This window comes from Geotrypetes seraphini, chromosome 7 (assembly GCF_902459505.1).
Source record: "Geotrypetes seraphini chromosome 7, aGeoSer1.1, whole genome shotgun sequence".
NCBI lineage: Eukaryota > Metazoa > Chordata > Amphibia > Gymnophiona > Dermophiidae > Geotrypetes > Geotrypetes seraphini.
Window position 1 is genome coordinate 138,816,139 of NC_047090.1, and position 12,954 is coordinate 138,829,092.

At 41.0% G+C, this 12,954-nt stretch overlaps 1 protein-coding gene across 2 annotated transcripts in view; it reads right to left on the reverse strand.

Moving 5' to 3' along the window:
• Positions 1-869: 869 nt before the first annotated feature.
• The window catches only part of CNIH1 (cornichon family AMPA receptor auxiliary protein 1), a 53,524-nt gene continuing 41,439 nt past the window's right edge, over positions 870-12,954 (reverse strand). For both annotated transcript variants that reach the window (XM_033953089.1, XM_033953088.1), the window contains exons 4-5: positions 3,202-3,345; positions 870-1,993 (exon numbers count right to left, since the gene is read on the reverse strand). In XM_033953089.1, the coding sequence (XP_033808980.1) occupies positions 1,966-1,993; positions 3,202-3,345 (172 nt within the window). In that variant the 3' untranslated portion in view covers positions 870-1,965. The remainder of the gene's footprint in view (positions 1,994-3,201; positions 3,346-12,954) is intronic.

Here is a 12,954-nt window from a genome sequence, read left to right on the forward strand (position 1 = left end):
ATGAATTAAGTTTCTTAATTTAAGAATAAGTTTTTATTGAATCAAATTATTTAAATATTGGTAATTAAATTAGATTAAAAAGTTAAGTTACTTAATTAATGTAATAAATTAAATATTTTGGTAGGGAGGTGGGGAATAAGCCGGTGATGTTATAAGGAGGCAAGAGATTAATTCATTTTTCTCTTGAATAAGTCCCAGCTAGGAAGTTCTACTCCTAAAGCTGAGGCTTGTCCCCGTAATTATTTAAATTTCTTAAATATAAGATTTAAATTTAATAATTAGATTTAGAATTGGTGTTTTGATTTTTTTGTGAATAGATCCTATAGAAGTAGCCATTTTTAAAAGAGCTAGTGTGTACATGCATGCACATTTTTTAAAAGGGATATGTTCCGGGTGTGGTTTGGCAGTCTTTAAAACACACATCTATTCCCTCTTGTGCACTTTTCCCTTGTGAAGGTGGTAGATTGCGTACGTCACCTAAATAAGATGTAGATATAAACCCTTCTATTCAAAAAACACATAAAACTGAACTAACACAATCAGAAATGTCCGAAGCATCACCTGCAACTACTACATATGTACTTCTAATATCATCACAACTCAGATGTAATCCTTAGCAACGCAAAGAAATGTATAAACTACTCCCTAAATACTTCTAATCTCCGGACAATCCATTTGTAATCCGCCTTGAACCACAAGGTAATGGCGGAACAGAAATCCCTAATATAATGTAATGTAATAAACATCATTCTAAGATAAATATTTAACTAACTTCTTAAAAAGGAAGAAATCAAAGATGCGAGTTATTTACTTAGGAAGCTGACAGCTAAAACTGTCACATTTGTAAGAACTTATCACAAGGACATATGTTTGTGTGTGTAATGTTTATTTACATTTTGATTTTCCACCAAACTCATTTACATGTAGGTCATCGGCATGTGCAGTATCTTAATGTCAGTCATCTTATGTCAAATGTTTACATATTTGTATACCTGTGCCACGTATCTCCTCTGCCCTATTGCTTCAAAGGAGTTCCTCCTTCTTAGTGAGAACTGACCAATTACAAAGAGATGCTAACTGCAAATATAAAAACTCACACACTAAAAGCAAACTCTTCTGGTGTTTTGGAGCTCTTTATTGTACTGCACTAAGGAACAACTGTGCAAATGGCACAGTCATATTGGTCATTGTCAGTCCTGTTTATATTATTCCAAATAGATCAGTAGGGTTACACCAGAAATTAAGCAATGTGTACAAGTGCCAATCCAATATCAGCATGAGGATTTCTTTCACAAAATAAAACACATCTAAAGAACATTTTTATCATTTGCTTTTCACTGCCAGATAAATTGTTGTGGATTGTGTTGTGTTCCAGCTACCTTTCTTGAGAATTAAAGAGACAGTACTGGAGAAAATGTGAGCTTAATCTCAATCATGTATAACTAAATATATCAGGATTATACCTTAAAAAATAAAAATAAAGTTTTTACGAACAGGACTTTTTTTATGTATCAGGTTGAGTCTGTAGGACTTCCTTTCAGTCACATCAAACACAGTCTACAGCTGCTGGAAATTTCAAGTCCCAGGTGAACCTCAAAGTCTCATGAACAAAAATATCTTAATATTAAGGACAGTAAAATTTATTACACCCAGCTATTAATACAATAGTTCAGAGGTGGATGGCAGTTACATACGGAGTGCAAATACAGCCCCAGAACCAAAAGATAACCAATCATTTTATATCTTGCACTTAATTCCATTCTTTTGTTTATATCCCAGTAAAATATGAAATCTTTCCACCAACTCAAAATGTGGAAGTGTTTTAAAAATAGGACCATTTTTTTTCCTGATGTAAATGTGACAAGATCCCATTGGTTTATCTTGATAAGGTTCTTGCTGAATAAAATCCTCTCAAGATGTGACTTTGCATGCAGTTAACAGGAACCACGCCCATATTGTTTCTTCCTAAGAGCTCACCAAGACATAAATCATGCTGGAAAATAAAATTAGAATAAAGTTAGTTACATTTTACCTTTGAATAACATACTTTACAGCTACATAATTTTCCTTAATTATCTGCAGAAAGTCATTCGGAAATTTTTTCGTTGTATGATCTCTGGACTAAGGAATTCTCTTCTATTTAAGATTAGAGCAGGATTATATGAAACCAAGGACTACTGAAAACATGGCTAGTCCATTATGTAGTTAGTTTTTATGTACTGTAATTTTATTTACTTTTTGCTCATTTGATGTAATTTTTATCTCTACCACTTGATGTTCTTTTGTAAACCATCCTAAATGTTGATGGAATAGAAAATGGATTTTAAAATGCCACAGGTCATGATTTATAAAAAGGTTTTTTATGCAGATAGATCTTGAAAGGAAAATAAAGGTGCAGACTTGAAAATAAAACCTACAACTGTTAGTTTTCCATCCCACCCAAAGCATACGCCTGAGAATAACTTCCTTGAATGTGGCAGTCTTGGTGGGGTAAGGTAGGGCAATTCTCAAAGTCAATATGTACAGGTAAAAAAAAAAGTCACAATTTACCTACATAAAACTGCCTTGAAAACTGTCTAAAAAAGAAGGCACCCCTGAACTAGAGTCATTTGAAGCCCAAGCTACAATCCATGGGCCAATGTGGCTCAAATGAGTTCATTTTTTCAGCTCATCATACTTTTCCTGCCTATAGCTGGGTGAAGGTGGTTTCTTCTTTTTTTTGCTATGCATGGCAGTAACGCTTGTGGAGTTTCCAGCTTCTTCAACCAGAGTATAATCATAAAACATAGTAAATCAAACGTCAAGGGGAGACCCCTTTACCACTCAAAACTTTGAAGGACCCCACCCATGACCACCCTTCAGTGATCTGAGAATGTCTTGTGGTCCTTCTCTTTGAAAGTGTGGGCACCTTGCTTTTGGTTTGTTTGGGGTTTTTTATTTTTTTTTGGGGGGGGGGTTTAGCAGTTTGATGGGACTATTCTAAAATTATGCAATTGGTATTTCAACTAACACAACTCATATATACTACCACAGGAGCCAAATTTTCAAAATGATTGAGGGCGCTAAACCAAAAAGGAAATTATTTCTCCCTGGACACAATCAAGAACTGTGTTCAATATTGGGGGCGCTCAGCCACCCACAGAGCTAGCTCCTATGTATACTACATACAGGAAGGAGATAAAACACAAATTAAGAACTTACCCATATAAGTAGTAAAAAAATGATAGAAGATAAAAAGCTAGTTTGCACCATCCTTCCTTTTGACAGTATGCTAGAATATCTGCATTCATGATTGTTGTAGGATCATATAACCCTGGTCCACTCATCACAGGCCTACTCATATACCTAGAAGAAAAGCATTAAAATATTTGGAAAAAACCCCAAAACACAACCAACCCAAACTTCCAATGTATTCAAAACAGTTAAATTTGTAAAACTATATATAGCCTCTAACTCAGTTACGTGAGAAATGTTTGAAAGTGCAATGTGCTAAACCAGGCTTGCACACAGCCCTCCAAATGTGCTTTTTTTTTTCTGGCCTTCAAAATTTTGGTAATTCATGTGGTACTTATAAAACACTGAAAAGACACCACTTCCTCTAATCTGTTCACTGACTTATATAGTAACATCCATGCAGATTTTGTGGTCTGTTCTACAGTAACGACTCCCAAGTAACAAAATACATATTACAGTACTCAGCAATAGTACCTGTGACATGAGAACACAATATTGATTTTTTTTTTGGGGGGGTACCCTCAAAGAGCCCCTAATAAGCTGGAAAATACGCATTTGAATTTATAATTTAAGAACACCTGAAGAATAAAAAAACCACTTAAATCATATGCCTAGGGTAGTCATTTTTACCCCTCCATTAGCACCAATGGGTCTGAAAATGCCAATAACTGCACTCACTGGCAAAAGACAGCCATATGAGAGTGCTTAGTAGTATGGATCTGCCATTCCAAACTCATTTCAAAGTCATGGTGAGTTCCAAATCAGATACAGTGTGATTTTTGTGTCCCAAAGGAAGGCAGATATATCGAGCTGAGGATTATTTCAGACAAGGCTATGTGCATTAAAATAGCCGGTTAATATAGCCATTTCAGGTTTTTGCCCATGTTAACTAGGAATGGGCATTCGTTTGAAACACTTCCTATGCCATTTCATGTCACCGGAAAAAGAAAGACAAAAAAGGCAAGCGAGATGTTGTAAAACAACCAAATACATTTATTGACATAAAGAAGTCCCAGTATGTTTACTTGGCTGGACAACAAAGCTAGTCCCGACTAGGATCCCAGTTTCGGCTATCAACAAAACAGGTTGGCATTGCTCCAGAGACATCAACCTGTTTTGGTTTTTAACCAAAGTTTATGTATCATACCTATCGTTTCAAAATCGGTATTTACTTGTTTGTCCCCTGAAAAAGGCATTCCAGATATCCGAAAGTGAGATCCCAGTTGAGACCCTAGCTTTTGTTGTCCAGCCAAATAAATACACTGGGACTTTTTATGCAATAAATGTATTTGTTGGTTGTTTTATGACATCTCGCTTGCCTTTTTTGTTTTTCTCACATTTACCGAGACAAGTCTTCTTCCTTTCTCTGCTTACTTGAAAAAGAAAACAAGAAGGAAAACACACAATTAGGCACACATTGAACTGTTCACACATGTACATATTCTTCTTAAAAGAACACGCATGCTTGATGACACTGCTCCCATGACAATAACAAAAAAATAAATAAATTCTAGCAAAAAAAAATTTCACAGAAACATGGAACATGACAAAAATGCTTGGGCTGTACACTCTTCATTTTAAAAGCAGATCTGGCCTGCAGGTGAAAATAAATATATTTAATACCCCCACCTTTTTTTTTTTTTTTTTTAAACAAACACATCAGGAACTTGGTCTAATACATTTAGGTAAACAAAATTTAAATTCATTAGTAATGAGCTGCTGTGATGCAGAATGATACTGATCTGTTGAACTGTACAAAATCTAGCAAACAAAAGGCCTCACAAATTAGTCTGAACACCCCCCCCCCCACACACACACACACTATTATCGGCCATCCTGAAAACTCAAGGTGACATGAAATTATTACCTAATTTATTTAAATGGGGATGGCAAAACTTAGTTTGAATGAGACACTAATCTGCCTGTGAAATTTCTAAGTTTGTACTGAAGCCGATATGGCTTTCCCCAGATCACAAAATCCATCAGTAGAAGAAACAGAATTTGAATTCTGGCCTCCCTTGTTTCTCAGCCTGCTGCTTTCCATCACTCATTCTTAGCATGTCAACATTTGCTGAATTCGGAATTAGAACATCTGGGCAACACAATCTTCTATTCTTTTCTCTTGTTCAAATCTTGTTATTTTATTTATACAAGTTCATATAAACAAGGTCATCTGTCTCTAAGCAATACTGAGAATGTTGCCATGGTGATAGCATTTTATTTCACATCACAATTCTTTATAATTTAATTATTCATGTACTTTTCAGTTCAAGAAAGTAAGATTAAGCACACACACCTGTTTGAACAGATTCATCTAGTACACTGTTCTTCAACCGCCGGTCCGCAGAAAATTCTGCCGGTCCGCGCAGGGCTGGCGAGATCGATGCCCTGGTGGTGTTGGCAGAAATCTGCCGTTCCTCCCAGCCTTGAGCGATCAAGACAGGCTGCCGACGTCGAGCATTCCCTCTGTGAGTCTCGCCTATGCGGAAACAGGAAGTTGAAACAAAATAGGCGGGACTCAGAGAGGGAAGGTCCAGACATCGGCAGCCTGTCTTGATCGCCACCCCTGCCAAGTTGCTGAAGAGGGCCGCAGGGAAGGTGCAGGTAGAAGGGAGATGGTTAGCGTGCACGGGGGATCAGCGTGTGGATTGGGGCCATCGGCAGCGTCTGTGCTGAGAATCTGCCCACGTGCGGGATGCGGCGGGTAGGGGCTTCTGGCTCATCTTGGGCGGCAGGGCCTGCGGTGCAACGCTGTCTGTGCCGGCTTGAGGATGGGGGGCGCGAATGTGCAGGGCGCACAGGAGCAAGATCATGCGGAACCTTCGACAGTGGCTATCTCCCCTCCCAGCAGCTCTCGTACTTGCCAGGGTAGTGATTCACTTTGGCAACTTCCCCTTTCCTCGGAGGCGGCAACGGACCCAAGGCTGCCTAAGGAAATCACTGCTGCAGGCAAGTACTGAGAGTTGCTAGAAGGTGAGGAAGCCACTGTTGGAGGCTGGGAAGCTGATGGATAAAGGGAGAGCTGCTACTGGACCTGGAGGGAGGTAGAAGAAGAGATGCTAATGGGAGGGGAGGAGGGAAAGGGATGGGAAGAGAGTTAATGTTGGATAGGGGGGAGGAGGGAAGGGAGAATGAAAAAAGGAAGGAAACAGCTGGCAGGGAAATTACAGGAGGGAAAGAAGGTCAGGGTGGAATGGAGAGATCAGATGATGGAAAAGGGAGAGACAGAGGAATGAGAAAGTAGAGAGAGATTGATGCAGGAAAGGGTTCAGCAGAGAAATGAGAGAGGGATAAAGATGCTAGATCTGGTGTAGGAGAGATAAAAATGAAGAAAGGAGAGAGGAGGCACAGGCTGAATGGAAAGGGAAGAGGGGCATAGAAAGAAGTCAGATACATATGGAAGGGGGAGAGGGCAGACAGTGGATGGAACGGGCAGATGCTGGATTGAAGAGACAGGGCAGACACTGGAAAGAAAAGAGTGAAAAGAAGATGAAAGAAGAGAACACAAAAGGTAGAAAAAAATAATTTTATTTCTATTTTGTCATTAAAATATATCAGATTTGAAATATATATCTTGTTAGAGACATAACTGGGGATTGCAAAGCCCAGGCAGTGCTTCTTTAGCTTCCAGCTGGCTTAGGGCTCTCTCTGACCAGGGGGGGGGGGTGTTTAACCACAAAAATAAAAGCATGAAATATACAGTGGTGCCTCGCATAACGGTCGCCTCGCACAGCGGACGCTGCGCACAACGAACTTTATGTCGTGATCCGTATAACGTACTTCGTTTCACACAACGAAGTCGCCCGAGCTGCATCCTTCCGGGGTTCCTGCGGGGTTGGATCGCAGCGGGGTTGGTTGAGGGTAGTCTCCTTCTCCTTACCTGCCCTGTCGCAGCACACAGCCGAACGGAAATCTTCCCGATGTCAGCGCTGACGTCGGAGGGAGGGCTTAAGCAAAGCCCTCCCTTCCTCCGACGTCAGCGCTGACATCAGGAAGACTTCCGGTCGGCTGTGTGCGGCTGCGGCAGGGCAGGTAGGAAGAAGGCAATGGCGAACGAAAGAGGGGGGAGGGGGCGGTCCGCCCCGAAGAATGTGCACAGCTGGTCAGGTCCCCCGATCGACCGACAACAGGCCCGGCCGACAAACCTCCCTGCCCTGTAGCCGCGAATCTAAATTACCTCTTACAGCAGCTTCAATAATCCAGCTGCTGTAAGAAGGTAATTTAGATTCGCGGCTACAGGACAGGGAGATTTGTCCGACCGGGCCTGTTCTGTTGTCGGTCGGGTGCAAAAGCGCCACAAAGGTGGAGGCAGGGAGGGAGGAAAGGTGGAGTGGAGAAGAAAAGACGCTTAAGGGGGGAGAAGGCCGCTGAAAGCACATGTTGGAGCAGGGGATGAGAGGGAGGGAGAGAAGGGGAAATATTGGACAAGGGCAGAAGGGATGCTAAATCATAGGGTGACAGGCAGAGAGAACAACAGGAAAAAGAGTGGAAGCAATCTTGAACCCTGAGGGTGAGGGCAGAGAGAGGTGGTGAGATGATTGATCATGGGGAGAGAGACAAAAGGGAATAGAGATGGGATAGGAAGATAGTGGAAGTAAAAGGACAGGGAGATGTATGTTTTTAGATGTATCTAAATAAAAATAATAACAAAAAATTTATCTTTTTTATGTCATCTTAGCATATTTTATGCTGCAGAACGAATTATTTTTTTTTACATGTATTCCTATGGGAAAACGCGTTTCACATAACGAACGTTTCACATAACAAACTTGCTCCTGGAACCAATTAAGTTCGTTGTGTGAGGCACCACTGTATATGCAAAACAGTTCATTACTATACAAGAAAATAAAACTATAGTCTGTTCTAGCTATTTGTGTGTTCCTGATGCACGATTTTACATAACCACGGTTGCATCTTTTGTGATCAATATTCCCCTTTTGCACCAGTGTTCGCAAATTCGCAGATCTGCTCTAAAAAAAATAAACAGCTTTCTTTGCTTTCATTCTATTTCTTTAAAAATTTTATATCCGCCTAAATTACCTAGGCGGTTTCCAAGCTTAATATCTGTCCTACTGCTCACCCCATCACTCCCTCACATAAGTGTTTATAAACAACTATCTTTTTAATAATTTTCACTTTGAATCTGGTATTCACTTCTAGATATGGCCCCCAAACATCCAGAGAGTGCATTACAAGCATCTATAGTGCTGTCCCATGGAGGAACCTAAACTTATTTTCTCAATAGGATCCACTGTTCACTTTCTGTTCAGTCTCCAAGTTTAAAGTTTGATATACTGCCCATCAAATTACACTGCACAACAATTTTTTGGTTAAGTCTTGATTCCTGAAAAGTTTTTGGTGATTATGACAGGTACCAACTTGGTATGCTCAAATATGGTTTTGGTTTTACTGCATCACGTAAGAACTATGAGAAATAGACATTTTTATGTTTACTGACAATAAAATATATAGTCAAGTTTACGTTTCGCACAAGCGACTAAATGAAACAGAATTAAAAGTGTTTTGCTCCCGAGTTTCTTTTATATTCAGTGTCTGGTGCATCACGTTGTAGCATCCAACAATAGTCGGCAAGCATTGACGGATTCCAATTGCCCTGGTATCGTTTCTCCATCGTAGCTATGTCTTGATGAAACCTTTCACCGTGCTCGTCACTCACAGCACCGAGATTTGCGGGGAAGAAGTCCAAGTGTGAATGGAGGAAATGAATCTTGAGTGACATATTGCACTTCATTCTCTTGTATGCTTTGAGAAGTTTGTCTACCAGCTGAATGTAGTTTGGGGCTCTGTAATTGCCCAGAAAATTGTCAACAACGTCTTTCAAGGCTTTCCAGCCAATTTTTTCCGGCCCAACTAACAGATCTTCAAATCGCTTGTCACTCATAACATGTCTGATCTGGGGGCCAACAAAAATACCCTCTTTGATCTTGGCATCAGTTATTCTTGGGAACATCTGTCTTAAATAACGAAAACCTTCCCCTTCCTTGTTCATTGCTTTCACAAAATTCTTCATGAGTCCCAGTTTAATGTGAAGAGGAGGCAAAAATATCTTTGTCGGGTCAACAAGCGATTCATGTGCTACATTTTTCTGTCCTGGAACTAACTTTTTACGGAGTGGCCAGTTCTTTCTAGAATAGTGCGACTCTCTGTCTCGGCTGTCCCATTCGCAGATGAAACAGCAGTACTTTGTATAGCCAAGCTGCAGTCCTAGTAACAGAGCAACGACTTTGAGGTCTCCACAGATATTCCAGTTATACCTGGTTGATAAGACACTTATGGGAGAAAAAATTGTTTGCATCCAAATATAAGAAAAAATCACGACAAAATTGAAGATTTCTCTGAAATGGTACGTGATGGGTAATTTTTGATGTAATATTCATGATCAGCACCCAAAATTCTATAAGAAACACCCAGCAGTGTTCAGGAAGCAAAAACTTTGTTGTGCAGTGTTATCTGAGCGATTTACAATTATAATATTGCAAAATAAAGAGAAAATGAAAGGAAGAAAGTGTGAGAAAAAAAGGAGAATAGAGAGAGGGTAAAGGGGTAAGAACTCCATTATCTGATAGAAAAGGGGAAGAGGGAAGGGGTAGGGTGTCTTTCCTAGGCTGTCATTTAGGAATTTAGTGTGCAGAACTACCAATTTTGAGGTGCAATGTGTACTATTGGAACCTAACCTCTATTTTCCCATAGGCTCAGCATTTCGTTATTCATGATTTTGCAGTTTGCAAATATTTTCAAGAACCATGCTACCGTGAATAATGAGAGCCGACTGTAGCATTAAACACTGCAAAGCTGCATGATTCATGGAACGTCAATACCAATTCAAGAAATGGTACATTTTCTCCCACGAACACCATGCCATTTAACCAAACTCAATGCTCCTGGACAGCAATCAAAAGGACCAGTGGTCAGTGCAAAAATAACCTTTATCCTCCCTGATCCGTAAAAAAATAACATACCCTCCCCTCCCCCTTCAGTACTGAGTTTCTACTGGAAGGTAGTGGGGGCAGGAACAATATCTGGGGTCTAAGTCCTTTCTTGACAGAGTATCAATGAAACAGGGATACTCACAAATCGCTCATGAACCACTACTTTTCATCAGGAAGACACTCCAATAGCTGCCAATGGGGGGGAGCTGTTATTTAAAGGATCAGCTGTGGGGAAGCATTTTTCTATCTGCAGTCTAACACCTTTGTATTGCTTTGGCCAGCACAGTGATATATAAATGCTGCAGCAATGCCAACATTATTTACTGCAGGATTCACTACACCGACATTTTCATGTACTGGTAAATTTTGGCAATGAAGGGTGAAAGTGACTTGCACCAAAGTCACAAGAATAATGGGAGAAGCAGCAATGAGCTTGGCCTCTCAGTCTGCTCTACAATAGACACTCAGCTATCCATGGGAATTGGTGGATGCAGGATAGCTTTTTCTGATTGATTGAGAGTTACTGTTAAAAAAAAAACAACAACAACCCCAACTGTAGAAACAGTCAACTGTTCCTGATAACATCCCTCTCTCCCTCCAGCCCCTGAAGCAGCAGAGCCGGTACTGACAATCCCCCCCTTCCCCCCTCAAAGCAGTAGCAGCAACCAGTGAAGAGAAGTGCCAAAAACAGGTTGCGCCAGGGCCTTTCTTCAGCTGTGTCGGAAGTGATGTGGCAGAGGAAAAGCCGTGTCAGGGCTGGCTGAAAGCAGCCTGTTTATAGCGCTTCTTCTGTTCACCAAGTGCCGTTACTGCTTCGGTAAGGGAGGGGGGTTTGTAAGGGGTTTGCAACTGCTACAAGAAACTAAGGGCCAAGCCTGGTTGGGCCTTGACAGCATGTTTGGAACTCACTCCCCCTTGCAATTGGTTGTGAGGAGTCACACATCAGCTGCAACCTTACTAGGATAAATGTGGCCTGAGGTATTAATGCCCACCAAATCCTTCTGCTGACCTAACCAACAGAGAAAGAAGAAAAGTGACAAGACTAAAGAGAAAATTACTACCATCTCTTGAGTTGGTGGTATACACCCCAGAGAACTGAAAAAACTCAAAAAATAAAACTGCACACCTGCTAGTAATAGCTATCCTTAAAGTTGCGTACATCACCTGAAGACCAGGGTATGACCATTTTTTTAAAAGGGTTTCAGGGGTGACCCAGAAAGCTACAGAATGGCAAGTGACATTAGTGTCTGGCAAAATGATAAAAACTATTATAAAAACCAAAATTAACATAGTTCAAAGTCAAATTTGAAATAGCCAAAGAACGTCTTACCTCAAGTTTAAGACATAAGAACATAAGAATTGGCGCTGCTGGGCTAGACCAGTGGTCCATCGTGCCCAGCAGTTCACTCCTGCGGCGGCCCTTAGATCAAAGACTAGTGCCCTGAGTCTAGCCTTACCTGCATACGTTCTGGTTCAGCAGGAACTTGTCTAACTTTGTCTTGAATTCCTGGAGGGTGTTTTCCCCTATGACAGCCTTCGGAAGAGCATTCCAGATTTCTACCACTCTCTGGGTAAAGAAGAACTTCCTTACGTTTGTACAGAATCTATCCCCTTTTAACTTTAGAGAGTGCCCTCTCGTTCTCCCTACCTTGGAGAGGGTGAACAACCTGTCTTTATCTCCTAAGTCTATTCCCTTCATTATCTTGAATGTTTCGATCATGTCCCCTCTCAGTCTCCTCTTTTCAAGGGAGAAGAGACCCAGTTTCTCCAATCTCTCACTGTACAGCAACTCCTCCAGCCACTTAACCATTTTAGTCGCTCTTCTCTGGACCCTTTCGAGTAGTACTGTCCTTCATCATGTATGGCGACCAGTGCTGGATGCAGTATTCCAGGTAGGGGCATACCATGGCCCGGTACAGCGGCATGATAACCTTCTCAGATCTGTTTGTGATCCCCTTCTTAATCATTCCTAGCATTGTTTGCCCTTTTCGCTGTTGCCGCCACGCATTGCGCAGACTGCTTCATTGACTTGTCTACCATTACTCCCAAGTCTCTTTCCTGGGGGGTCTCTCCGAGTACTTCACTGGACATCATGTATTCATGTATAAAATTTTTGTTACCGACATGCATCACCTTAACACTTATCTACGTTAAACCTCATTTGCCATGTCACGACCCATTTCTCAAGCGTGTTTATGTAACGTTGTAGGTCTTCGCAATCCTTCTGTGTCTTCACTACTCTGAATAACTTTGTATCGTCTGCAAATTTAATCACCTCGCTCGTCATACCAATTTCCAGGTCGTTTATAAATATGTTAAAGAGCATAGATCCAAGCACCGAACTCTGCAGCACTCCACTTGTGATGCTTTTCCAGTCAGAGTATTGCCATTTACCCCCACTTTCTGTTTCCTATCCGCCAACCAGTTTTTAATCTACGTGAGTATTTCACCCTCCATTCCATGGCTCACAATTTTTCAAAGTAGTTGTTCATGTTGAACGCCTTATGAAAATCCAGACAAGGGTGACCCGGTCGACATTGTTTACTCCCTCGAAGAAATGCAGTAAGTTCGTCTAGCAAGATCTTTCTTTGCTGAAGCCATGCTGGCTGGTCCTCATCAGATTGTGTCCATCAAGGTGATCAATGATGCGGTTCTTTATCAGCGCCTCTACCATCTTTCCAAGTACCGAGGTCAGTTTCCCAGATCTCCCCTCAAACCTTTCGTAAAGGATTCCAGTCTTCCGGAATCCTTCCTGGATAAAAGTTCAGAA